Source organism: Pseudozyma hubeiensis, assembly GCF_000403515.1.
Source record: "Pseudozyma hubeiensis SY62 DNA, scaffold: PHS48, whole genome shotgun sequence".
Lineage (NCBI taxonomy): Eukaryota > Fungi > Basidiomycota > Ustilaginomycetes > Ustilaginales > Ustilaginaceae > Pseudozyma > Pseudozyma hubeiensis.
In genome coordinates, this window is record NW_012133830.1 from 152580 (window position 1) to 178799 (window position 26220).

At 56.1% G+C, this 26220-nt stretch overlaps 10 protein-coding genes across 10 annotated transcripts; 4 read left to right on the top strand and 6 right to left on the bottom strand.

Annotated features, from left to right (window-relative positions):
* Positions 1-190: 190 nt before the first annotated feature.
* PHSY_005342 (hypothetical protein) lies at positions 191-3094 on the top strand (the record flags this gene model as incomplete). The annotated part of the gene is made up of 1 exon (XM_012335952.1): positions 191-3094. One exon carries the CDS (start codon positions 191-193, stop codon positions 3092-3094), a length of 2904 nt encoding a protein of 967 aa, XP_012191342.1.
* Positions 3095-3233: 139 nt separating this feature from the next.
* Positions 3234-4454, bottom strand: PHSY_005343 (hypothetical protein; the record flags this gene model as incomplete). The annotated part of the gene is made up of 1 exon (XM_012335953.1): positions 3234-4454. One exon carries the CDS (start codon positions 4452-4454, stop codon positions 3234-3236), a length of 1221 nt encoding a protein of 406 aa, XP_012191343.1.
* A 915-nt stretch (positions 4455-5369) lies between these two features.
* On the top strand, positions 5370-7955 carry PHSY_005344 (glycosyltransferase; the record flags this gene model as incomplete). Its single annotated transcript, XM_012335954.1, has 1 exon — positions 5370-7955. One exon carries the CDS (start codon positions 5370-5372, stop codon positions 7953-7955), a length of 2586 nt encoding a protein of 861 aa, XP_012191344.1.
* Positions 7956-8389: 434 nt separating this feature from the next.
* On the bottom strand, positions 8390-10183 carry PHSY_005345 (hypothetical protein; the record flags this gene model as incomplete). The annotated part of the gene is made up of 1 exon (XM_012335955.1): positions 8390-10183. One exon carries the CDS (start codon positions 10181-10183, stop codon positions 8390-8392), a length of 1794 nt encoding a protein of 597 aa, XP_012191345.1.
* Positions 10184-10941: 758 nt separating this feature from the next.
* On the bottom strand, positions 10942-12638 carry PHSY_005346 (hypothetical protein; the record flags this gene model as incomplete). The annotated part of the gene is made up of 4 exons (XM_012335956.1): positions 10942-11310; positions 11397-11558; positions 11661-11806; positions 12317-12638. The coding sequence occupies 4 exons, from the start codon at positions 12636-12638 to the stop codon at positions 10942-10944; spliced, it is 999 nt and encodes a 332-aa protein (XP_012191346.1).
* Positions 12639-12735: 97 nt separating this feature from the next.
* Positions 12736-14821, top strand: PHSY_005347 (hypothetical protein; the record flags this gene model as incomplete). Its single annotated transcript, XM_012335957.1, has 2 exons — positions 12736-12919; positions 13248-14821. The coding sequence occupies 2 exons, from the start codon at positions 12736-12738 to the stop codon at positions 14819-14821; spliced, it is 1758 nt and encodes a 585-aa protein (XP_012191347.1).
* A 255-nt stretch (positions 14822-15076) lies between these two features.
* On the bottom strand, positions 15077-17872 carry PHSY_005348 (hypothetical protein; the record flags this gene model as incomplete). The annotated part of the gene is made up of 1 exon (XM_012335958.1): positions 15077-17872. The coding sequence occupies one exon, from the start codon at positions 17870-17872 to the stop codon at positions 15077-15079; it is 2796 nt and encodes a 931-aa protein (XP_012191348.1).
* A 306-nt stretch (positions 17873-18178) lies between these two features.
* Positions 18179-19227, top strand: PHSY_005349 (hypothetical protein; the record flags this gene model as incomplete). Its single annotated transcript, XM_012335959.1, has 2 exons — positions 18179-18731; positions 18830-19227. The coding sequence occupies 2 exons, from the start codon at positions 18179-18181 to the stop codon at positions 19225-19227; spliced, it is 951 nt and encodes a 316-aa protein (XP_012191349.1).
* Positions 19228-19471: 244 nt separating this feature from the next.
* Positions 19472-21616, bottom strand: PHSY_005350 (RNA binding repeat containing protein; the record flags this gene model as incomplete). The annotated part of the gene is made up of 1 exon (XM_012335960.1): positions 19472-21616. The coding sequence occupies one exon, from the start codon at positions 21614-21616 to the stop codon at positions 19472-19474; it is 2145 nt and encodes a 714-aa protein (XP_012191350.1).
* A 1457-nt stretch (positions 21617-23073) lies between these two features.
* PHSY_005351 (hypothetical protein) lies at positions 23074-25728 on the bottom strand (the record flags this gene model as incomplete). Its single annotated transcript, XM_012335961.1, has 1 exon — positions 23074-25728. The coding sequence occupies one exon, from the start codon at positions 25726-25728 to the stop codon at positions 23074-23076; it is 2655 nt and encodes an 884-aa protein (XP_012191351.1).
* Between the last annotated feature and the right edge of the window lie 492 nt (positions 25729-26220).

The following is a 26220-nucleotide window of genomic DNA, read 5'->3' on the forward strand; positions in this document are numbered from 1 at the left end:
AAAGTGAGAATCGGGTTTCTCCCCGCCAAAGATCAAAAGCACAGCCCTGCTTGCTAACTTGACTGCGTGGTGTTGGTCTGAACCCTGAATCGGAAGCCTTCTTCGCTTGATCCGATCATCAGCTCTTCTTCCTCCCACACCCTTCATCTTCGCTGCTGCTGCTGATGCTGCGGCAGTCTCTTCCCCAAACATGCTATCACTGCCCAAACGACTCTTCTTTGGCGATCAACCCAAGATCGACTTCAAACTCTCGCAACTCGACGGCATCGCTCGACTCTACTCCGAACGTCACATTCCCTACCACGATTCCAAGTACTGGTCACGGTTTCTGCAGTTCGACACCCCGACCGACATCTTTTTCCTTCTGTCACTAGCAGATCTACGACGCGCGAGGAGAGACGCTCCCGAGAATGTGGTCACGCTCGTCAGGGTGATGGTAGCCCACCTCGAGAGTCTGTTGGTGGACCCGCTGTTCGAACCGCCACCGCCGAGAGGTGCGAATGGCGCGAGTCAGGATGGCCTCAGTGCGAGGCTGAATGGGATCGCTGATGTGTCAAAGTGGAAGGTACCGGGTGCATCGCTGATGGGATTAGAGAAGAGCGCAACGGGGGAGGTACAGAGGGATAGGACGAAGGAGGCGTTAAACGTCATTAGGATATTGACGAGGACGCTGCCATCGGTGTTGGAGTCGGAGGACGATGCGTTTGAGCAGCAGGTGCTGTGGAGTCAATCGCCAGATGCGTATGGGGATGCGGAAGCGTCGAAGAGCCCGGCCGGGAGAGCCGCAAAGCGAAGCGAAGGAAATGATGCTGCTGCCAGTACGGAGCACAAGCTCGACACCTCGGCGCAGTTTGTCATCGATGACGAGGACGACGACGAAGATGCATCTTCAGGGACGAAGAAGGACATCGACCACCCCCTCAGCACTCCCGAAGCATCCAACAGCAAGACAGATCCTTTGGAAGACGACGACGAGCCAATACCAATAGCACTAGGCGAGCGCCTCGTCAGACTCGTTGTCGATCTCCTCTTCTGCTCGGGTTTCACCTTACCCTGGACCGAAGATCAACTCGACGAAGCCTCCAGCACCACAAGCCCACGTCGCATCAACTACTCCATCTGGGAAGCCGGCGTCGGCAGCTCGGTCGACCTCCCCTTCACCACCCGTTCCCACGTCTCGAACCGAGTCGAGGTCCTTCGTCTCCTGCTCGTCCTCCTCTCCAAATCCATCTACATCCCTGCCTCCCACCAACACACTCAGTCCAACCCGACCCTCGCATTCGCCATACAGGATCTCGACCGCACCATCGTGCTTCCGCTCCTCTGCAGCCTCATCAACACGGGCATCACCAACGCACGCAATTCCACCGCTGCGTGGTTCACCCTGCCTAGCGTCACCAATCTCGTCGGCGGATCGAACGACGAGGTTCGCAAGGATGTCGTCACTCTTTCTCTTCAGATTCTGGACGTGTTGCTTACGTACGATGCACCGTCGCCGAGGGACGTGGAGAGTGTCAGTCTGAGCACCATCGGCAGACCTCTGCCCGGACCAGGTGGTCAGAACGTCTTTCGTTTCTACTCCAGCAAACTTCATCGATCAGTCGACTTCGACTTCATCTGGACCGGTCTTTCCACCTTCTTCTTCGACCGCCACATCAACTCCCCGACGCAGATCCTCGCCATCCCGATCTCCGGTGCGAGAAGGGTGGAGGAGAGGAGTTGGCAGTTGAACCAGGTAGCTGAGCGGATGATCTTGTTGGAGAGGCTGTTGGGGAGCAATCGAAAGTTCAGGCGGTATGTGTTGGATGATGCGGGGAGGTCGGTGGAGTTGTTGGAGGTGTTGATGTATTTTGCGATTAGGTGTAAGGACAATCTGGCGTTGGGTGGGTTGGTGAGGTTGTGTTCGTTCATGTTGCAGGATGTGACGAGCGAAGAGACGTTTGCTAGGAATCTGGCGAAACCAGGTAGTGGAGCCAAGTTCAATCTACATAACAGACTAGGGATGGTAGCAGGAACAACGGCGATGGATTACCTAGTGCAAGGGGTGTACATCCTCATCGCTACGACAAAGGGTGCGCTATCGACGCTGTACGCACCACTGGTGATAGCCCTGAGCAACACAGCGCCGTTTTGGCGAAACATCGGAATCACATCTTCGACGAAGTTGGTTCATTTGCTCAGGTCGTTCAGTCAACCTGGATGGTTGTTGGCGGAAGAAGGAAATCCGAGGTTGCTGTTTTACGTGTTGGAGACGATCAATTCCGTGTTGACGGTGGGATTTAGGGAGAACGTGAATCTGGTGTATAGTTTGGTTTTAGCTAGAGGATTGGTGGAGGGGTTGGAGCGGTTCAGCTTTCGGAAAGGGGTGGAGGATGTTTGGGTCAAGAGGAGGAGTGTTGGAGTCGACACTAGGGATTGGTTTAAGGGTAAGGAGAAGATGGAAAAAGTTCCACCGACAGAAGGGGAGGAGGAGGAGGAGAAGGGTAAAGGCAAAGAACGTCGAGTATCCACCGAACTTTCAAGCGAGCTCTCCCGCTATTCTCTTCCGGACGTCGAAGAAGCAGCTGCAAAGTACATCGGCAAAAACGATTTTCGACCGAGACAGGAATGGGTCGACTCGTGGAAACCAGGTCTACCGCTGACCACGCCAAGGATGGTCATCGATCTGATCTTGCCCGAGATCGAGCGGATCGCCGCGGGACAAACTCCGACGTCGACGGGGAGTGTGGAGATCACAGGTGGCGATACGGACGCGAGGGTGCTGGCGTGGTTGAGAGAGCAGCAGATGAAGGAGTATCTGCCTCCACCGGAGGGAGGCATCCATGCGAGGGGGTGGGTGTGGACGGATCAGGGATTGGTGTGGTTGAGGAGCTACTTGTGGGGGGTGGTGTATGTGGAGGGGTTGCTGCCGTGGGGGCTGTGGAGTGATACGGAGGTGAGGTTGTTCAGGGTGGTCGGTGAGGGGGGGAGGAGGGAGGTTGGAGCGGGTGGGGCAGCGGGAGGAGCGGGAGGAGTTGGAGCGGTGGACGGGGAGGCGGAGAGGAGGACGAGTGGTGCTGGATCTGAAGGACGGATGTCGACGCCGACGAGCTAGATTCGAGCTGCACCAGTCTATCGATCTTTCAACGATAATTCTCTGTCACTTCGGAACAACACATACAATCACACGCGCAAAGTTGAACATAGGAGACGTCTGAACACTCGTCATTGATACCTTCTCTCCATCCGCTCGCCTACAACTCATCGTGTCCAAACCCACCCACCTTCACAGCATCCTCGAGCATCCCCACACCTCCCAACTTCCACCCGCTCCACAGCACACTCACTCCAAACACAAACACCAACAAGCTCACATCGTTCACCAAAGCGTTGACCAGCGCCAAATACTTGCCCGCCAGTCTCACCGCCATATGCAGGTTCGGGATGGGAAGCATGGCGGTCAGCGTCGAGAGCAAGCTAGGAGGCGCGGGGGTTTTGCGTGAGAAGATGACGATGCGTGCGGCTTGAAGCATCAGTTCGAGCGAGAGGAAGATCCAGAATAGCGGCAGGCCGAAGGGGGTGGTGCTGCTTGTGGTGGTGAGGGTGAGGGGGGAGGACCATTCGAGTGGAGATGGTTGTTGGTAGCCTAGCTTGGCCCATCTGCGTAATGTTGATGGGAAGGAGGAGGATGGGAGCTTGTCGAGCGTTTCGCTGACGCTATCGGGGAGGACGGAGGAGCGGTTTGTGTCGAACAGGGATGATTTGGCGGCGACAACGGCTAGTGCTACGACGAGGACTGCTTGCAAAAGGTCGAAGCATCGTTCTGAGAGAGACTTCGTGGTTGTTGCGGTAGGTACGGCAGAGGAACCACCTGGACCACCCGGGCCACCGGCAGCACCGAATTGCTGCATCATAGCCGCAAGCTGTGGCGGCAAGCCAGACATGTCAGGTTGACCATCAGCACCGGGTGGACCACCCATGCCACCTCCAGCGCCTCCCATCATGGCCATCAACGCCTCCATCGGGTTCTGCTGTCCTCCTTGCCCTGCTCCTCCCATCATCATCGGATCGCCTCCACTTCCGAACATTGCGAACGGATTCGTGGCATCTTCGCCTCTAGGCGGACCTGCTCTGGGTGACAAGGTGGAGATATCCACTTCAAGCGGATCGTCGTCGTCCCTGGCGGCTGCGATGGGGTTGTTGAGCTGTGCCGAAGAGTTGGGAGTGGGGGTGGTGGGGAGGGAGGGGGTGTTGTCTTTGAGGTAAGCGGAGGCTCCTTCTCCACGACCAGTGTTGGTGATGCGAGCGAGGCGATCGGAGCCTTTGCTGAGGATTCGGGCTTTTCGGGCCTCGCGTTTGAGACGTGCTGCTTCGGCTGCGTCGACGGGTGCGGCGGCGGCGGATGCTTCGGGCTGCTCCGACACGGCAGGAGCCGGCACAGGGGTGGGATCGGGCGACGTCGGTGTGTCCGACATGATGATGTGGACCGTGGGAGATGTTTCGGAAAGGTTGCGATGAGGGAGGAAGGAGAGAAGAAGAGGTAGCAGGCCGGTTCGATCGAGACAAATGGAAGGATCGTGCGCAGAGAAATTTTCCGAGAATGAGATGAAGTAGCGACGTAACATTTTAACCCCAAAATTTAACCAGCTCTTTGACGCAATTCAGAAGAAGGTCGGAAAAGCAGCTGCTGTTTGTTGCACGCAGCGATGCAATGGTGACAACGGATCAGCAGCCTCGCGAACGGCTCGATTGGTTCGAACAGCAATTTGTCCAGTCGTCGCACTGCGAATCGCAGCGCGGCAAGGATGACGATGTGACGACTGCAAAAGGCATGGTCCAGCGACGGCGTCTCTGAGCATTGACCACGCGAAACAGCGAGAATCGGATGAAGCGCACTTTTTGTGCATTTTTGAAATAGCACGCTGGAATTGCCTGTCTCTCGCCTGAGGCAGGCACGCGCTCTCTCGGGCTGTGTTGCTTCGGCGTGGAAATGATGGAACCTCGGCGGGAAGGAAATCGGAGTGTTGCTCTTCCCGCTCTTCCACAGTCAATCACGGTCGTTTCGACGTTTCGGGACAGCCTCCGACCTATCAATCACCATCGTTGACCTTCTCATATCCGAGTGAGGGAGATTCAGCAACACAATTCGGCAGGCCGAACAGCTGCGTCCCGCGCAAACATCACCTTGTCAAGCAAGCATCGGAGTAGGATCCGCAGATCGAGAAGAAGCAGCTGCTCAGCTCACCGTCACCAACACCATCATCTCAGGTCCAAACCGGGCCTGTTGAAATCGACGGGCAGGCGCACTCCCTCGCTACCTCCCATCTAAATCCCGAACTGCTACCCACTGTCGGCTTTCTCTCGCGCCCACTTCTCCAAAGCTGCACTCGATGCTACCCACCTCGCGCACCGACAAGAGGTCCTCCTACACCAACATCGACATCGATCAGCATCAAGCTACCACGTCCGCGACCTCTCCCTACGCCGCCACCTCCGCGATCAATTCATCGCAAGACGTTCCAGCGCCGTATCGCAAGCGCTACATCGACAGCCAAGACGCGCTCCTTCCTACCTACTCTCCCCCTGCATCCACCTACCTAGCCCAAGACTCGCCCGGCAGGATGAGTAGTCCAGGCCCCAACGCTCGCCGCTTTGCAGCAGGCTTCGATCCCTACTCGTCCAGCAGCAACGTCGATGCAGACTCTTACTCGGATTCAGCAGCGCTCAAAGCTAAGGAGGCCGGCTTTGCTCCACCTCCGTCCGGAGCGGCCAAGGTCAACAAGTACGACCACCTCATTCCAGTCCACAAGCAACGCACTCCTAACTTTGAGCTCATAGCATGGACTATTCGCCAGGAAGAGGTCATCGGTCTCATCTACACCATCCTCTCGCTCGTCACTCGACTCTGGGGTATCGGCAACAGCAATGTCGTTGTTTGGGACGAGGCTCATTTCGGCAAATTCGGCTCGCACTACTTGCAGCAGGAGTTCTACTTTGACGTTCATCCTCCTTTGGGCAAGATGCTCGTGGGTCTTGCCGGTCTCATCAGCGGCTACCGCGGTCAATTTGAATTCAAGTCCGGGGAGACGTACCCCGCCGATGTCAACTACATCGGCATGAGGATCATCCTCGCTATGTTTGGTGTCGCCATGGTGCCTCTGGCGTGGTTCACCAGTGGCGGTCTCAACTGGAATTGGCGCGCACGTCATCTACTAACGATCATGGTCTTGCTCGACAACGGCTGGCTCGTCATCTCGCGCTTCATCTTGCTCGACTCGATGCTCCTCTGCTTCACTCTCACCACCGTCCACGGTCTCGTCAAATTTCTGCAGTACAAATCGACTCCCTTCTCAAAAGGTTGGTGGTTCTGGCTTGCTTTCACTGGCGCTTCCATCGGCTGCGTAACGTCAGTCAAATGGGTCGGTCTCTTCGCCACCGCCCTCGTCGGCGTTTTCACGGTCGAGGATCTCTGGGAGAAGTTTGGCGATCTGCGCATGCCCGTTCGCACCTATGCGCGTCACTGGTGCGCTCGTATCCTTTGCCTCATCTTCTTGCCCATGACCATCTACATGCTCAGCTTCAAGGCGCACTTTTTGATCCTCAGCCGATCCGGTCCGGGCGATGCACAGATGAGCAGTCTCTTCCAGAGTCACCTCCGCGGCAACGATTTCGCCCTTTCGCCGCCCGAGGCTGCCTTTGGCTCCAAGATCACGCTCAAGAACATGGGCTACGGAGGCGGGCTGCTCCACTCTCACGTCCAGACCTACCCCGTCGGATCGCAGCAGCAGCAGGTCACTTGCTACCATTACCGCGACAACAACAACGAGTTCATCATCACGCCTCCTTGGGGCGAGCAGCAGCTTCCCGCCAATTACTCCTCCTCCGAAGAACCGATCCGCATGCTCAAGAACAACGACATCATCCGGATCGTCCACGATCAGACCAAGCGCAACATCCACTCGCACAACGTCGCTGCACCCGTCACCAAGGAGAACCTCGAGGTGTCCGGGTATGGAGATGCCGAGGTGGGCGACGATAACGATCACTGGGTGGTCGAGGTGGTGGACGACATGGTGCACGGCAAGGTTCCTCGCGGCGGACCGGTTCGATCCTTGACGACGAGGCTGAGGTTGCGACACAAGAACCTCAACTGCTACATGCGCGCCGCCAACGCCGTGCTCCCGCAGTGGGGTTGGAAGCAGGTCGAAGTGTCCTGCGACAAGGAAAACAACCCCAAGGACCAACACACCTGGTGGAACATCGAGAACCACTGGAACGACCGTCTGCCCCCCGGCGATTCGCAACTCTACAAGTCGCCGTTCCTCCGCGATTTCATCCATCTCAACGTCGCCATGATGACGTCCAACAACGCGCTGATTCCGGATGCGGATAAGGAGGATATCCTGGCCTCCAAACCGTTCGACTGGCCGTTCCTGTGGAACGGACTGCGCATGAACTCGTGGGATGACAACTCGATCAAATTCTACCTCCTCGGAAATCCGGTCATCTGGTGGTCTTCATCCTTCTCCCTCCTCGCGTTTGCGGGTACGTGGTTGTGGTACATGATGAGACGTCAACGACGAATCCAAGACCTCTCTCCCACCGACTGGTCTCACTTCCTCTACGTAGCCAAACTTGCGGGTTTCGGATGGATCCTTCACTACCTACCCTTCCTGATCATGGCGCGCGTGTGTTACCTGCATCACTACCTGCCGATTCTGTACTTTGCAGTGTTGATGTTGGTTCATCTGATGGATCATTTCTTCTGGCGAAGAACCACCGCCGTGTACAGCTTTGGCGGGAAAAAAGGTAGAAGAGAGCCGCTGGGGGAGGGAGTGAAGAATGCAGTGTTCGTGGGGAGTGTCGTGGCGGTAGCGGGTGCGTTTTGGTGGTTCAGGGGAAATTCGTACGGTTTCAAGGGTGATATCAGTGGGTATAAGGGGTTGAAGTGGAGGAAAAGTTGGAATATCTACTAAGCTTTCGATGCCTGGGTCGGATGGATATCGAGGGTCTGGAAGAGATGGACAGTGGGATAAGTAGAGGGAAAAAACAAGCTGAAGAAGGTACGAGCTGAAGGAAACCGCAAATCAAATCAAAGATTCCATCCTCTCCTTTTGAAGTCCTGTGTGTGACCGTCTACGTTCAAGTCAAGATTCGTCAGCTGTGATGGTGAACATCTCGACTCCGAAAAGACTGTGCGAAAGAGTTTTGCTCTCTCCGAGCTTCGTACGTTTCCACTCCCTCACTTTCTTTCCACTCGTCAAAACACAAGCGAAAAAGAAAGAGGTCTTGCTAAACACACGATGCACAGCGACAGCAGCAGACCTCGAATTTCTGTTGTGCAGATGCATTGCAGTGGAGGCGAAAAAGTCTATGGATTCCTAATCCACCGATGAACTTTTGTGTGTGTTCAGTCCGAATCGTGCAAAGAGTCGATAGTGATGGCGGATGAATCTCGGCTCGTACCCTGTATCGAGTTCTTATGAATCCTATCCACCTCCGCTCTCCCCTCCGCTCCACGCAGATCCGAATCGTCATTGGTACACACCTCTTCTGGGCGCCCCACCTGCTGCACCCTCGCTTTCTCCCTCTCCTCCCTGAACAACCTCCTATCATCCCATCCAATAAAGCCAAAGCTACACAACACCGCTCCGCTCCCCATCACACTCACCACCCCACCCGTATGACTCCCCTTCAAGCCGTCGATCACCACCGCCAACGGAATTGTCAGACTCAACCCCAACGTCGTGATCAACGGCGAACTCTTCAACATGGCCAGCAGGTAGATAAAGTCGCTGATGAAGGTGATGCACATGTTGACGACTATGCCGGCCCAGATGGAGGGTGACGGGGGTAAGGAGAAGGGTTCGATGCCGGTGTAGTGGAGGACGGGTAGGATGGGCCAGAGGCAGACGATGTTGATGGTGCCGACGATGCCGAACATGAGAGGCATGGAGATGCGATCTTCCGAGCCGATGCGGGTCTTGAGCAGCATGACGTAGAGCGAATAGAGGAAGGCGGATAGGAGAGCTAGAAGGTCGCCAAGCGGTGCATTTGGTGGTTTGCCGAATACATTGATGCTGGATGTAGAGGGCAAAGAACGTTTCCACAACCCATCGAGGATCGCCTCGGAAGAAGGTACGATGCTGTTGGTGGCTGTATCTCGATCAGCAAAAGTGACCGCGGCAACACCCAATGCGGAGATGCAAACAGCACCCAAGCGAGGTAATGTAAACCTATCAACGCCAACCATAGCACCCAACGCCAGGGTGAAGAATCCACTCGCAGATCCAATTGTCGTCCCGCTCGCAACGCTCGTCAATCCCAACCCTGCGTTGATCGCCCAATTCGCTCCGAACCACACCAGCGTGAACTGGGACGCCAAGATGGCGGTCTCCCTCAATGTCAACGGTGGCAACGTCACAGCTGTTGCCGGCAAGATTGGGGTGGAATCGGTGGGACGGACGATGCTGATCGAAGTTCGCGGTCTTCGTCCGTCGATGGAGGATGGACGTGGGACGGAGGTGGATACGAGGAAAGGACGGACGGGTGAGCTTGGCCGTGAAACGGGTGGTGTGCTTGCGAGGAGAGGTGTTGATGCTGTTGAAGAATCTGACTGGGTAGGCTGTTGGAGGGAGGTGGTGAGTCGGATTGGTTTGTGTTTGACACTGGTCGAAGAAGGTTTATTGCCGACACGACCTCTTTGCTGTTGTTCTTCAGCCAATAAGGCGAAGGGTTTGACGATCTGCGTCGCCTCTGCTGGTGCTGTTACCTGCTCTTCTGCGGTGACAGTAGGCACATCGAATCCCAACGTCTTCAACCACTTCGGGATCTCGTCCTTATCATCTTCCATCATCTCTTCCTCTTGTCCTCTCGTTTCTCCCTCCACATCCTGCGATAGCCTCGTATACCTCTTGGGGTCGGCTGAAGCATTACTCCATCTCTTGCGCAACCTGCTGCTGAGCAGATACGGTACCAGGTAAAGCGCAAACGATGAGGTGTTTGCGTAGGTTACGAAGAAGGGTTTGTCGTATCCACCTGTGGTGAGTAGTGCGTTGGTGAGAAAGTTGGATGCTGTCCAGAGAACGACGACGATGAGGAGGAGCAGCAGGCCTTGGGTGTAGGATTTGCGTCTACGATGGGACTGTGTCTCTTGTGCTGACTGTTCGCCGGCTCCAGCAGGAGAAGGGATGGTGTCGACCATGTCTTTTTCCTGGCGACGAGCACGAAGAGCTGAGTTGCTCAGCGAGAAGCCTCGCGTCGGATGTGGCTCCGTTGAGCTGAATCGAGTCGCAGCTCGTTTCGGAGAAGCCGTTCCGATGATGTGACGGTCGCCAAAGGATGGTGATAAGAAGAAGAAAAGAGCTAGCGAGAGAGTGCCTTGCGGCTATCAATCGGCGGCTTGCATTTTTGGGTACAGTCACGAATTCGCAACATTTTTGATTTAATGCAGCCGAGAAGAGGGTTCTCGGCACATATCGCGTGCTCGTATCGTGGGTTGCGAGCAGAAGAAGCAACTCAGAGTGTGAGAGACAACGTGCAGTCCGCGGATGGTTTTGTTTGTTAGATTAGACCGTAGAGCGGCCTTGACCAATGCCTCAGAATCTCGACTTCACCATCACTGACTGTTGGCTTGTCTGGTTGACATCGCATTCAGCTCAGTGGACCTGTCGCCATGACACGAAACCAGGTAGTGTCGTTGAAAGCATCGCGACACACCTCTCTGCACCGGCAGACTGAGGACTAGCATGAGCAGCGTTTTATTTTTGGGTTGAGGGTGTAAATCAGGACAGGAAAAGTCTTGCGGAGCTGGCGGTTGGTGCGAACGGCGACAAAGTGCAAGCCACAAAGACGCCGACGATGTAGATGCCGGGTGTCCGAATGAGACGATTCAGAACGAGCTGAGACCCACGAAAAGAGCCAGGAGGGATCTGGCAATCATTGCGCTGACGCTTTGAGCATTTAGCTGGCGTTCATGATGGCGTTGATGAGGTCGCCGTTGGACTCCTTGAGCGCCTTGACGGCTTTCCTTCGCGAGCAGCTGACCTGCTGCATGACAAGGTCGATGTCCTTTGCGTCGACACCTTCCTCGTCGATGGGCGAGTCGTCATCCTCCTCCTCTTCCTCGGCCTTCTTGTCAGCAGCACCGGCGCTGGGGTTCTGGAGCGATTCGGCGAGAAGACGCTCCTGAGCCTCGGCCTGAGCCATCTGCTGGGCGGCTTGAGCCTGAGCGAGCTGCGACATGTCCTCGGCCTTGGCCTCGCCAAAGACGATGTAGACGTCCGAGTGGGAAGATTTGTAGACCTCGGGCTGGGCGATCACGTACAGGTGCTGTAGGATTAATTGGACGCAGATGGAAGGGTTAGCATGTAGCAAGGGGGAGAGTGTCGAATGTGGGTGCAGGGGAAAAAACTTACACCACGAGGACGGCGCATGGTGACACGAGTGATACCACCAACCTTCTTGAGACCGAGACCCTGAAGAGCCTTGCGGGACTTGCGCTCAGCACGCGAAGCCACCTTGTCGGAAGCGTGGACGTCGGCACCCGCGTCATCGGAGTCGAAGTCCTGGACGTTAAGCTATCGGGGGTGGTGCAGTCGATGTGTGTACAGCGAAGAGTAGGTCAGTGTCTGTACGTGCAGATATAAATGTTGCTGAGCTGTGCTGGTGATGAGACTTACGTCCTGAACGTCGTCGGCGATCTCTTCAATGGTAGCAGACATTGTGACTGCAGGCGTAGGCAATCGAGAAGAAAATGCAAAAGTGTTTCGAGTTGGGTGAGTGACGGGTGTCGAAGATGCGGCTTGTTTACGGTGAATTGCTTGCACTATAGAAGAAGATGCGTACTGTATGAGGTTGATGGGGAATCAAGTTGCTAGAAGAAAGGAAGAGAAGAAGATATGATGTCGGCGAAATGCCTAACGGCGACGACGACGGCAGCAGCAGCAGCAATGCACTCCCTCTGTGTGTGTGTGTGTGCACTTTGGGTCCAATCAAGTGAAGAAGCGCATTCTTCGCAACACACACAGTGTCTGTGCTTCCTTCTGCTTCTTCCTTTCCAGCGCTCAATTCGCGATTTCAAGGCTTTGTATTTCCACCAATCCGAAATTGTATTCGCATCAAGGCCAACAGCCCAATTCACCGCAGCTCATCCTTTTCCCAAATGTTAGTTTCGGTATTGTATATCGGGTCCATCGGGATGCTGATTTCACCTCCACTTGGCAGATTTGCAGGCCGAAGATGGCTGAGCAGACACACGCCCACTCACTTCAAGACCCTGCAGAAGCGACATTCTTGTTGGATCTCCACCATCTTCTTTCGGCAAACATGATGCGACCTCTATTGCAGTCGGGCTCGGCGAGAGTCGCTCTTCGACGTTCGCAACCCCACGCATCCAGCTCAACGACCACGCTTGCCTCCACACGGCCGGCTGTGACGAGACGAGCACTAGCAAACTTGTCCAGCTCAACTACTCGTTCTTCCTCCGTGGCTTTATCTCCAAGCTTAACTCCTGGGATCTGTTCAAAGCCACGACTGACTCCTGTTCGGATATCACAATCAAGGCTTGCCACGACCTTGATCCGCAAACCAGACGAACCAGAGGAACCAGAAGTGTTTCGTGATGGCGAACCCACCATCATTGCCACCGATCGTGCCATTGCCCAGCTCCAAAAGGTAGCAGAGCGAGAAAAGAATTCTGCATTAGCACTACGAGTCGCCGTCGAACCGGGAGGATGTCACGGATATCAGTACAAGATGGAGATCACCGAAGAGATTGAAGACGACGACTTTCAGTTCGAGGTGCATCCTGGCGTTTCCATCCTAGTCGACAGCATCAGTTTGGCACTGGTACGAGGCAGTACCATCGACTACGTCACCGAGCTCATCGGATCCCAATTCGCCATCAAGAACAATCCGCAGGCAAAAGGCGCAGGATGCGGTTGCGGTGTCAGTTGGGAGCCTGCCATCTGAATCTATACACTCTCGCCTTTTAATCTTGTCGAATTCTTGCATGCTTGTACATTATTCATCGTTCCTTCAAGATGCTCCCATGCTAACATGACCACAGCGGTGACTGTCATGCTATGATGATTGTGATGTTTAAGGCAAGAGACAGCCCGCATGTGTGTCCAACCGGACGAGCCGACAATGGCAGGAAATGTGACGGGCGCACAAATGTGCTCTTCTGCCATCTTCTCGAAACGCGCGCGTTCACGGACCAGGCTTCCCTAAGAAATCACAAAATCAAATTAAGCTCCGTTTCGCAGAGACCAACACTTTTCCTTCTTCCTACCACAACTTGCACCTCACCACGGGCAGCATCCCTTTCTCCGTCGAGATGCCGCTCAACTACTCCAAATGGGACAACCTCGAGCTGTCCGATGACTCTGATATCGAGGTCCACCCCAACATTGACAAGAAATCCTTCATTCGATGGAAGCAACGCGACATTCACGACAAGCGAGATCAACGCAAAGCCGAAAAGGATGCTCTCCGCGCAGAGCTCGATACCAACAACGAACTCGCTCCTCGCCTAGACCAGCTCGTCCAGAACACCGACAAGGAGGGATCAGCCTACTATTCCAGAGAGGTGTCAAAACTCAGTGCAGGGAGAGCCGAGAGAGGCAACAAGGATGGTCCGAATGGTCCCACCACCGACGACATGATCCTCAGCTTGTTGCTTCAGATCCAGCAGCACGACAACATCAAGGGAAAGAGCGGCGACGATCTCGATCGGGCCTTGCTTTCCGAGCTCCAAGGTCACAAGCAGAAGCTAGCTGCGAGGCAGACCCAGATCAACTTCGAGTTGGAGCAGATGGAAAAGGAGGATTCCAAGAAGATCACCAGTGATGGGATCAAGGAAGGTTGGAGCTCCGGATACGTCGCCAAAGCCGAACCTGAGCCCCAGACCAAGCCGACCGCAGAAAAGGGCAAGAAGAAGGCCGTGTCCACCATCGAGACGCTCAATTCACCTTCGACCGCCTCAGCCTCGACGTCCGCCAAGCCAACCACCGCCGATGACGACGACGACGCAGAAGACGACGACCAAGACGAGATCCCTGAAGCAGACGATGTCATGCGTCAATTCGCCGACCTCCCACCTTGCGTTCCCACTTCGATCCCCCTCTCCGCTTCCACCCTCCCCTCCAACTTTGACTCCGCAAAATCCCTCAACATCTCCGCCTTCGAAACAGCGCTTCAATTCCTCTCCAAGCACAAGATCCTGCTCTCCCCGAACAACAACACCACCGACTCGCTGCTTCTCGAAGCTTTCAATGCGCAGATGGCATCCAAAGCGTCCGTCGCACGTCGATGCGTTGAAAAGTCGCTCATGATTCAGTACTGTCAGAAACTGGGTCCGGATGGGGTCAACCTCTTCTTCCGTCGAATGGTCGGGTCGAAGGATGCTCGTGCATCCGTGGTCTACCTCAACGATGTGCTGGCCACCTACACGCGCATTCGGGATCGATCCAAGGCGCTTTCCGAACAATCCTCCGCTGCAGGTGAAGAACAGATTCAACTCGTCGCAGAAGACGAAAACACCGTCATCGGGTTCGAAATCCCCGACGGCCCCCCTCCAGACGTCATCGAGTTGGAAGGTGAGGCAAAGGAAAAGTTGAACCCCGAAGACGTCAAGCTTTGGTTGCAGAAGAGGTGGGATATCTTCCAAGGATTCCCGGAGGAGCTGAGGGAGGCTTTGAAGAGTAAAGAGTTGGGGAAGGTGAATAAAGTGTTGGGTGAGATGAAGGTGGATCAAGCGGAGGAGATCGTAGGGCTGTTGGATCAGGCGGGTATTCTGAACTTCTCCAGCGCCGAGGTGAGGGATGAGACTGGAAGATGAGAGACGAGTTTGACTGGAAGATGCAATCACAAGGTATTCACGACTCAGTGACGAGAGTACGCTCTGTGGAGTGAGAGCTTGAGCGTTTGAGTGGATCGTGCTCTGAGAGACGGTCTTGCGTCAGTCGTGCTTGGGTCTGTGACAGTTCGGACGGCTCCAAATGGTATCGACCTTTCAAAGCGTCGTATCGCACGCACACGCAGCATCCACATCCCTTCGGCCGCGGCTGATTAACATCTCGTGACATTTCATCCTTCAGATCCATCCCCTCAGCCTAGCGACTGTCCTGAAAGCCTCCGATTGAGCCATCGCTTCCACCTGGGAATCACTCCAACCCTCCAAGCCACCTTTCCTATTCCCTAGTCCTCCACCATCCCTTGACCCCACCCCGACGACATATTCTGCAACCACCGCCCTCCCTTCGCCCCCACTCAACTCGGAAGCCTTCTTCCAAAACCTCAACATCGCCTCGCTCTCGGCATAGATCACCGATGAAATGTTTCCCAAGTAATCGAGATCCGCTGCGAGTTGCGCTGCGCCGATCTCGCTCAGTCGTGGGAGGGAGGGGAGGACGGTGGTGAGGAAACGCGTGAGGAAGAGTGTGAGCAGCGAATGGAGGTATTGCGATAACACGCCTGCTTCGCTCTCGTCTCCCTCGGCAGCAGGGGCGGTGTTGGAGGTGGAAGGATCAGAGGGTACGACGGTGGTGGAAAACGCCTGTCGATGCATGGACGATCTTTCCGCGGCACCGGATTCTGATGCTGCACCTCCTACCATGGTCGCGTGTCTTGCATGCGATTTCTCGTCCAACTTCGCAGCTTCTTCCTGAATCCCCTTCTCCTTGATCTTCTCCTTGCCCTCGTTGAGACAGAACAAGAGCACTTCGTCCGCGTACCCTTCGAGCAATCTAGGCAAATTCAACATCGCCTCTCCTATCCTTGCCATGGCCTCGGTCGGACTGAGACTGAATTTCGGCATGGCGAGATCGTACTCGTTGATGATGCTCGGATGCTTGTTCGAGGTCCAAATCGGTAAAGACGGGTAGAGTTCGAGTTCGGGTAGGAACTGAGACAGGACGAGATCATGTTGGAAATTTTGAAGTGTCGTCGCTATCGATAGTACCGATGCACGTGCGAGCGGAAGCAACAATGTATCGACCGCGGAGGATTTCCACAAAGCGGTCGAGAGGAGGATTTTGCATTTGCTAATAAGCTCGTGGAGCGTGGCTGTATTGAGCGAAGAGGTCGCTAGAGCTGTGGTGGCGCTCGTGTAGTCGATTGCTGTTGGGTCTGCTTCCCTCGTGGTGGAGGACGGTGAGTTTGCGACGGCTCCAAGCTCGGAAACCTGATATGCGATCGCTTCCTCGAGGCTTTGTACCGCGGCGAGCGACTCTCTGCAGGTGGACAGCGTCTCTGTGGCTTTCCTGAACTCGTTCCAGTCGTTCGAGGTTAGCACCTCGCCTCTTTCATCGTACGTAAGCGCGGCTTGCCTGGCGGTCTCGGATAAGTGCTGCCGGCGGATCCTAGTCTGCAGATTATCGAGCGCGTGCTGAAGATCTGCACTGAGACCAAGACGCGCTCGATGCATCGAGTTCTGGAGCAAGCTGTCGAGCGAGAGAAGGAGTGACGGTGTCGCAAAGGACTTTGTCAAAGCTGTGGAGCGTCTCAGGGCAGCCCTGGCCACCTGGAGTGACACTGCAGACGCGGTCGAGACCGAGCTAGTTGCAGCCGAATCGGACGACTGGAGAGTCTGCAGACGAGATTGCATAGCTTCGGCTTCGAAGGTAGCGAGGCGCGTCTGGTAAGGGAGGAAAGGCTCGATCAGGAGCTGAAGCCAAGGCTTGTCGGTGGCTTCGAGAGCAAGGAGATGGCTGTCGATGGGCACTCTTATAGCACCGCTCTGATCGTCCTGTTGCGCATCCTGCGGCCTTTTCGCTTCTGGCAACAGTGATTGGATCGCTCTCGCGGCTTCTTCGGTGGCCTTGAATGCTTCGGTCAAAGCAGCCAAGAAGGATTCCAGGTCTGATGCGCGTGTCGCTTGTTGAATGCATGCGTGGATAGGAGGATCTAGCCCGACGATCACGCCAGCGGTGAGGAGCTGCATCGCGCGGTTCGGATCTGTGAACAGGGAGGCTGACGCTACACGCTCTTCGCCAAGCAATGCGAGAAGATCACCAAAAAGCAATGTGACCTGCGCCTGGAGCGGCTTCTGACTCGACTCGGATGCTGTGTGTGCCCATCTCGAGAGCAGGTTCTGCGACCGAGTATCGGTGTAGATGCGGAAGAACGTGCGAGCACCGTCCTGGGTGGAAGCGAACAGCTTTGCCATTCGAGCCACCTCTTCTCCGTTTCGGTCGACGATCGCTTGTCGCAATGTGGGTGAGAGGCGTTCATGGACCTTCTGCGTCAAAACTTGGAGCAATTGGCTCTTTTCCTCGTTCGACTTTGTCGAACCACTGAACAGACGTAGCGAGTCGGTGGCCTTGGCCAGCCTATCGACAGCATCCTGCCATCTCTCTTCGCACAAGAGCATTGTGACTTGACTTTCGAGGGTGGACCACGCTTGCGCCTCTCGAAGCGCGTGACGTGCATCGATGAGACCAGCTTTTGCTTTGGATAGTGCCGCAATCCTTGCCAGCGTGACATCTGTGGATGTATCCTTCGTTGCTGTTTGAGCTTGCAGCGACTGTACATGAGCCTGAAGCGCCGTTGCGGTGTCCGACATGAGTCTGAGCTCGATGCTGATCTTGGGGATGGTAGAAACGAGCGAAGTGATGATCTGATCCAGCTCGGTGCGGGAAGCATCGCGTACCGATGACAACGAGAGGGACAGTTGACGCAATGCAGCAGCAGCTCCGTCCAGCTTGGAAGTGGTGGCTATGGGCGAGTCGTCGTCAGAGGCAATGGCGGCGGCATAGCGATCGAGCCAACTTGCGAGCTGAGTCGGCTGATGAGCGCTACGCAGCGCCTCGATCGCTTCCAGCCGCGCTGTTGCGTTGCCAGCATTATCGGACGATCCGTGCTTCTCAGCAGCAGACTGTGAGAGCGCCATTTCGATGACACGGCAATAGAGCCGTTCAAGCTAGATGTGACGAGAAGATCGAAGGTCACGATCAAGGTGAAAGTAGTCAGGGTCTTGACCTTGGCTCTCGCCCACCGACGGGTCTGTGCTCGGCACGTCCGACTCCACTTTCTTCCTGTTCGGCTTTTCCGCGCCCTCATTTCTGCAACCGTGATTTCTGAGAAGAATTTTTGGACGAGGTTGACGAAAACCTCGGTTTCTTCTTGACTCTCACGCCTCTCACCCTTCGATCGCGAACCATCACCCTTTCGTCTCGTCCAAGCGTCGTCCGCAGCAATGTCCGCAGCATTGGTAGCCGGTCCATCGTCGACACCGTCATCTTCGTCGGAAAACACCGACCTAGTCGCTACCACTTTTAAGCGTCTGCATCCCATCTCGTACCTCTCGCGCTTCCTTGACGCTTCCATTCGTGAAGACGGCCGGTCTCTCGCTGCCTTCCGTGATGCGACGATCACTATTGGGTCCATCTCCACCGCAGATGGGTCGTCGTTCGTCCGCATCGGAAACACTTCGTGCATAGCAGCTATCAAGGCGGAGGTAGCTACGCCGCAGCTTTCCCGTCCAAGCGAAGGCTACCTCATTCCCAACGTCGAGCTACCCGCCGTTTGCTCGTCCAAGTTCAAGGCCGGCGCTCCCGGCCAAGAGGCTCAGGTGTTAACGAGCAGGCTTCTGGCTCTGCTCAACAGCTCCAATGTCTTGGATAGGGAGCAATTGTGTATTCAGGAGGCCACAGCAGTTTGGTGCCTCTACCTCGACATCAGCTTCATTTGTTTTGACGGCAACGCCATGGACGCCGCTGTTCTCGCCGCTGTAGCAGCTCTTTCCAACAGTATGTCCATCTTTCCTTGATCGATCACATGAACCCCCATCGGAAGACCCGGCTTGCTGATACATCTCGTTTGCTTCTCGCCCCAAATGTTCCAACAGCCAAATTGCCCAACGCTACGTACGATCACGACACGGAGCAGGTGCGTTGCTCGTCGACTCGCCAGCCCTTGCATCTTGGAGACTTTCCTTTCGCTTCCTCCTTCTCCATCTTTGAGAATCAGCATCTGCTCAGCGATCCCACCGCGTTCGAATCAGCGCTTTCGTCTTCTCACGTCACTATCGCCGTTTCGCTCGACCCCTCCGCCTCATCCGAAACGACCAAAGCAGACCCTGCCGTCACTTTCCTTCAACAATCAGGCCGTCTGTCGACATCCAGTTCCGACCGCAACCAAAGTGCAACTGACCAACAGAATCTCCAGCTCTGCATCGAACGATCATCCTCGAGAGCGATGCAGCTAGCGCTCTTGTTACGCAACGCTCAAAAGCAAGCTCCATAGCCTCGTCTCCTCCCTCCCTTCGGCATTTTGCATCATTCCTGCTGTATTTGTATCGAGCTCAACACGATAGCATTACGATCATTGCATCGACCTGATTGCCCGAGTGGCACACGTGAAGATCATCTGCTCCACGAGTGTTGTTGATCGCGAAGTCGGACTGGGAAGGGAACAGCAGCGAGGAACAGGGATTTTTTCTTTCGGTAGGCACTATTGCGTATTGCGGTACACACAGCCCCTCCGGTGGTCAGTATCCGGCGAACGCTCGCGCTCGCTCGCATAGCTGATGCACCTTCATACCCGCCTTGCTCCCCTTGAGAAACACCGAGTTGCGCCGCACCGTCGAGATGATGCGATCGCGCGTCTTTTGGTCCACCGTCGTCAGCAGCTGCGTCACAATCTGGATGCCATGCGAGGCAAGGCATACGTCGACCAGGGGCGGTCGACGCGGCTGCGAGCTGTGGCACATGGCCTCGACGTAATCTTGCAGGAATTGTCGATCACCCGTCTTGAGTCCGCTCATCACCGCCTTCTGGCCGTACTGTGACAGGGTCAGTTTGGAAGCCGAACGGACGAGGCCTTGCAGTGCGGCTCTGCGTTCGTCCTCGGATCCATGCTCGATGATGTGCTGCACCACCCAAACGCCCCACTGGTTCATGGCGCACTCGTCGAGCTGCTCGAGCACCTCTTGCATGCACTGCGCCTTTTCGGCGGGCTGGGCCGACTCGAAGATGTTTTGACAGATGATGCTGCCCGTCTCCTGTCGAGCCATCTGTGCCCATTGCCCTTTGAGCTGCCTGTTGATCGCCGCAAAGATCTGCTCCCTGAAAGACGCACGGCTCCATTCGGTCTCGAGGATGCGCTGCCAGACGTGGATCGAGTGGCGAGAGGTGAGCGTCTGATCCAGACGAGAGCCGAGCAGTTCTTTAGTGACAGCTTCGCGGATGTCCTCGCCGCCCTCGAGCGCCTTCTGAACGACATGACACCCGAATTGAGACATGGTGAGCTCCACAAAGGCGCCTTGGACGTGCCGAGCGATGTCAGATTCGGCATCGATCGCGCTTTGAACGAGGAAGTTGCCATGTCGATCGTGGGAGAGAGGCACAATTCTGGCACAGATGGCATCAATGATCTCGGCACGTCGCTCGGCACTTGCAGTCTTGAGCTGCTGCTGGAGCAACACGCTCGCTTCCTGACCACGTCTGTCGAGGATCATGGTGACGAGCGCAGACGCAGGAGCGTTTTCGTGTTTTGATGAGTTCACGAGGTGGGCTGGACCTGGCGAGCTGCCGGTCGAGCTGGCCGTCAAAGCGCTGGAGCCGGCAGCGTTCGGGACACCTACATCCAGTGGACCATCGGTGCGAGTCATGTGTCGATACCCCAAAAACGGGACCGGACTGTTGCTATCCATGGCGACGCGTCTGCACAGCTCTGCAGCCGAATCATCGCTGGCCCTGAATGGCTTTGAACCAGCACAGGGAGGCGTGTTCCCCTTTTCGTGAGCAAGAGGCTCGGAAAGACGTCTCTCTGGTGCCCACATGGATGCGGATGCACCGACTTCGCGCGCCTTCATGACGGGCACTGGTGCCACGTTCGACTGGCGATTGACCTCGGCGTAAGCCGACACCGGATCTGCGCCATTCAGGACGCGCTGCAGTCGAGGCGGTGTCGACGTGGGCGGGTGGTGAATGCATTGTGCCGATGCTTGATCCGGAGCCTGACCGCCGGCAGAGATGCGGCCATTGTTGGACATGACAAGCTCCTGTGCCATGCGCTTGAGCGCCATGTTTTCCAGCTTGAGTTGCTTGAGCTCCTCGACGACAAAACCCGGCAGGGTTATCTGCTGCGGTTCAGGATAGACACCTCCAAGCGCTGTATGCTCCGAGGCATGGTATGGACGGGCGTTCTGAAAGGGAAGCGCCGAGATCTGAAACAGATCGGAGTATTCTGAGCTTAGGTCGGAACCATGATCGGAGAGAGGCACGGTGCGATCCTCGCTGAAGACGCTGGATGACATGGAGGGAAAACGTTGGTGCACGGGTGCTGTTGCGTAGGCATGGTGAGCTGGCATTGAGCTTTGGGTTGCTGGAACGGTTTTGAGATCGTGAAGCCACGAACCTTGCGTATCGCCGCCGATCGTATGACGCAGTGAGTTGAGATCCAAATTTCGTGGATCATGGTAACCAAATCGATACCCAGAGCCGTCCATGCCGCGATCTGAATATCCACCGAGCTGGACATGGTAAGAAGGGTCCATAGCAGGTGTATGCGAAGTCGTGGTCGAAGGGACTGTAGGACGAGGCGGCATGTCGTCGCCCTTCGGCGGGTCTACGTTGAAAGCGGCATGCGATGCTGTCAAGGAAGAAGGTGGCCAGACATCTGAGCATGCCATTTGACCGAAGGTGGCACGACGACCCGATGGACCTTGAGCGAGCCTGGTTCGGGCGAGTTCTTGCGACGTTTCCGGAGTGTACGAAATCTTTGGGGGCGTAACTGAGATTTGATCTCGGGAAAAGAAAGACATTGAGGGAGGTGGTAGAAGGACGATTCGTGGTGATAGTTCTGACAGATCCGAGGTTGGACGATGAAGGAGCCTCGTGGATTTGTGTGAGTCAGCGAGCTGGCGACGGGTTCCCGACAGGTGGGATGGTACAGTGATGTTTAAACGAGAGATTCAGCACTATGCCGAAGCAAGGTCGTGATGGGGATCAGCTGGGACGAGGACAAGAAAGCAAAATGTGCGGATGGAAAGAGACGAGTCGAGATTCCGAGGGATGAGGAACAGACGGTGGGACGATGGTAGAGACGAAGAGCGATCAGAAAGCTAAGGTGACCAGTGAAGGTGGCAGTCAAATTCCGGCCAACAGACTTCATCGGAGCAGCTGAGCGTTGTCTTCCTTTTTACCTGTCTTCTTCGGATCCTGCTGCCGACGAAAGACAGCTCTGGACAGCGACGGCTCAGCCGACACGATGCCAGAGGAGCTTGTCTTGGTCAAGAGCCGACTTTGAACACGGCCCTTTTTCGGAAGCAATGCCGAAGACCAGGCGCAAAAGCTGACAGGCTGGCACCAAAGCAGACTTGCCGCATAGTGATTCACCGACTGAGCGATTGCCCGCTGTTCTCCATCGGAGGAGCACAGAATGGCATCATGTGAGTGACGAAGCCACTCGGCCCCGCAGTCGACTCGTTCGCTGATGGCTTGACAGAGGCTGTGCAGCTCTGGGTTTGTTCCGAAACTTGGATAGTCTCTTGGATGTGTGATTTGCGCTTGGTTGCAGTTTCCTCGGCTTCTACAGTCAGCGGGCGTAAAAGGCTCGACTCTTCTCGGCTGGAAGCTGAGTCAGGTCAGCTTGCACAGCAGACTGTCTCCTGCTCGAGCACGTACTCTATGAGGAAGAGGGTTCGACAAGCCGGCGATGCGGTGCGGCGCGGCTAAACCGAGAGGGTGTGATGCAAGTGCGCGCGATGCGATGCGTTGCGATGCGGGGCCGTGCAGTGCGCTTCGTAACAGTCATCTCTCGCGAATGGGCCACCAGCATATAGCTAGCTGAGGCCGACTCAACTGCGCCTTTTTGATTTCGTTGGCCTCCTTCCTGGCACGATTCAGCCATTTTACAGGAGCTCTTACTCCTCCGGCCTCTGACACACAATGACACGCATGTGCGTCTATAGATGCTCTGCCGTGAGCGGCTTTTGGACGGGAAGGCCATCTTGTTCGCTGTCACTCGACATCTCGATGTGCCTATCTTTACGCGGCAATCACGTTTTACTGACACGCGCAATCATCTTTCCATGTAGAAGAGGTTGACGAATCTGTCAATTCAATGGTCGATTGATGTGAAGAATACTCAAGACGGTCGACGGGAGGAGCCCCGTAGAGACGGAACGGGAGCAGCGGCATCGTCGAAACTCGAAGTTCCAAAGACCATGGCCGAATCGATTGTATCCTGCTCCTCCTCGTTCTCGTCACCTTGTCGTTCCGAGTCGCCCTCGTGATCGTCCGACTGCAGCACCGCATCGGCTTCCCTGAGAATCTCTGAGATGGTTCGTTCGTGTTTTCGTCGTTCTCCCGCTGCCGGCGGCTGCCGCGCGCTTTCAGTCTCCCCGTCCTTGTCCTTGCTCCTGTCCCTGCTCCTGTCCCGCCCGAATCCGAGGATGCCCTTCTTCTTCCTCTTGGCGATCGCGTCTGGCGACGTGGAGAATTCGTACGAAGCGCTCCGTGACGGAGAAGGCTGTGACGATGCGTTGGCCGAATCGATGGGTCTCGAGACGTCGATGGCTTTGCGCGAGGAAGAAGTGGAAGAGGAGGAAGAGGAGTAAGACGCTTGACGAGACGACAGACTCGGCTTCTGCGCCGCTGCCAAACTCGACCGGCTCGGTGCTGTGGCCATCGGACTCGTCGCGCTCGTTGCCTCCAGACCGCTGGGGACGCTGTCCCTGTGCATTTCTGGCTCTTGGATGATCGGAATTGCCGAATGGTGATCCTCGAAGCGTGAGGCGATCAAGGCTGCCTGTGCCATTTCCCGCTCGAATGCAGTGTCCTCATCATCTGCTTCCGCAGCAGCTGGAGCCGGAGGCGGCGAAGGTGCCTCGTGCGCGATCTCTTGAGTGCGGTCTCGACCTTCGTTTGTCTGCTCGGAGCCTGATACAGCCAGGCTCTCATCGTGGGAAGCTTGCTTTGCTTCTTGCACAGCTGTCGATACAATCGATGCCCTGGTATCTGCGGACGGTGTTGACGGTACATCCGTCTTGTCTTCTTCCAGATCGGTCGGCTTGCGTTCGTCGGTTCCATCGACATCGACGGATACCCCATTTTGTTCGTCGGCGGTGCTAGACTGGCTCTTCTCGACAGTCGAAGCAGCCTCGGATCCCTTCTGGTCTGCCGCGATGTCGGTAGCCGCCGCAGACTCGGCGGCAGTCGCCTCCTCCTTCGCGTCGCCACTTGGAAGGTGAACCTCTTCGCGCGAAGCCGACGAGCTCAAGATTTCGGTCGAGATTGACTTCTGCAGAGGTTCTTGCTCCGCTGTTGCTGCTTCCGAAGCTTTGTTCTCTGCGGTCGAATCTTCGTTGTGGGAAGTGTCCGTCTCGAATTGCTCCACAAGCAGTCGACTCGGTGCGGCCTCAGCAGGGCTGTTTTGCGACTTGGTCTCTGCGGCCGATGAAAGGCCTAGAACAGTGGCGGAGCCGCTTTTTGTCGACAGAGCAAGTGCCTCGTCGAGCGAGTCAGACTTGGGTTCCAATGGCTCGTCGGTCAGCCCCGGCGTTGTGACGGCAACTGGGACGGAAGTAGCCTCAGCGTCGACGGGATTTTGCGATGGTGGCGGAAGCGCAGCTTGGCTTGGCCCGGTCGAACGGTCTGCCGAGGTATCGTTGTCGGTCGATGCGATGGTGTTGGCAGGCTGCAATGCTGCCAGCTTCTCGTCAACATTGGTGAGACTGGTGCGAGCAGATCCGTGACCCTTGTCCTTAGCCCTACGCGCCAAGTCACGCGCCACCGTCTGGTCCCTCGCCTTGTCCGCTATTGAGGTGGAGCGATGGACGCGATCGCCACCGAGACGAAGGCCTTGTGGGATTGCGCCCTGTTCGAGGAATTGTTCCACCTCGTCATCTGCAATGTCGACGTTGCTGAGACCGAGGGACGCGAAGAGGTCGTCGATGTTATCGTCGCTCACAATGTGCTTCATGCGGCTCTGCTCCATAGCGTCGTCGAGCGTCTTCCCCTGCGAGACGGCATCACGCAGGAGCGCACCGGACGTCTTGCGATTTGAGGTGAGCGCGGCTGCTTCAGCTGCAAGGGCTCGCGTGGATCTTTGCGTTGCCGAGTACCGAGCGACGGGCGAGGCACGCGTACCTGAGCTGACCGAGGATGAACTCGGAGAGCCGGACGACATCCTCTGGTGCGACGTGGTGGGACCCATCTTGGCGAAGCGTAGAGGCTTGATGGCGGCCTCTTTGGACGGCACGTACTTCTTGTCCGGAGTGGTGGATGTGACAGAAGCCGCTGGCAGTTTGCCGATGTCTGCGAGCATCGCGTCGACGTCGGCATCGGTGAGTTCATCCTCCTTGATGTTGAGCGACGAGATGAACTGGTCGGCGTCGGGCTCCTTCCAGCGACCAGCGCCCTCGGCGGCGTAGGGAAGTGTTGGGTATAAGCTGGGATCTTTCGAGCTCACTGCAGACTGAGCTGGATGCGGCGCTGGTGGTGCAGCTTGCGCAGAGGCGGGAGAGACGCCGAGGAAGAGCTCGAGCTCGCCAAATTCGACGGCCTCCTCAAAGTCGTCAAACGAACCCACCCATTCGTTGTTGACGAGGATGCCGGGAAGTTGGGCATCTTTCGCCTTGCGTCGCCATCTGCTCTTGGCGTCGTCGTCCGAGGCGAGGTCGTGGTAGACGTAGGGGATCTTCTTGATGGCGAGCACCGAGGTGTAGCGCTCGTGACGCGTGCGCACCTTGACGTTGGAGAGGATCGAGGTGCTAAAAAGCTCAACCGTTGAACCTGCCATGATGGCATGCGGTCCGAGAGCGGACGAAGCGGCGCACTGGTCAATGCTGTCGGTGTTCAATTCCGGAGACCAAGTATTGAGCGCTGCTCATAGCGTCCAGCCGAGTCCAACGCTGTGGTCTTGAGTTTAGCTTGACATGTCATCGGGTGTCTATCGTTTCATGTCGTTCCTGTCTCATACTTAACTCGACCGAAGCTTCGGTGTTGGCCAGGCAGGACGGACGGACGGACGTGCGTGCGTGCGCTTCACGCCGCGCGTTTCGCGAATCGTTCTCCACACCAACACCAAACGCTCCAAATCAATCCAAAAGTGTCAGACTGGAAGAAGTGTAACACACGCGGGGAGGACTCGGGCGACAGGGTCAGACGTATCGTTGGCAGCGCGATTCGGTTCCGATTTTGCTCTGCAGGCAGCTCCCGGCTGGAAACGCGAGAGGGCCAAGGAATGAATCGGGAGAAACGCATCGAGTTGCCTCCCCCAGCGGTGTGCCGC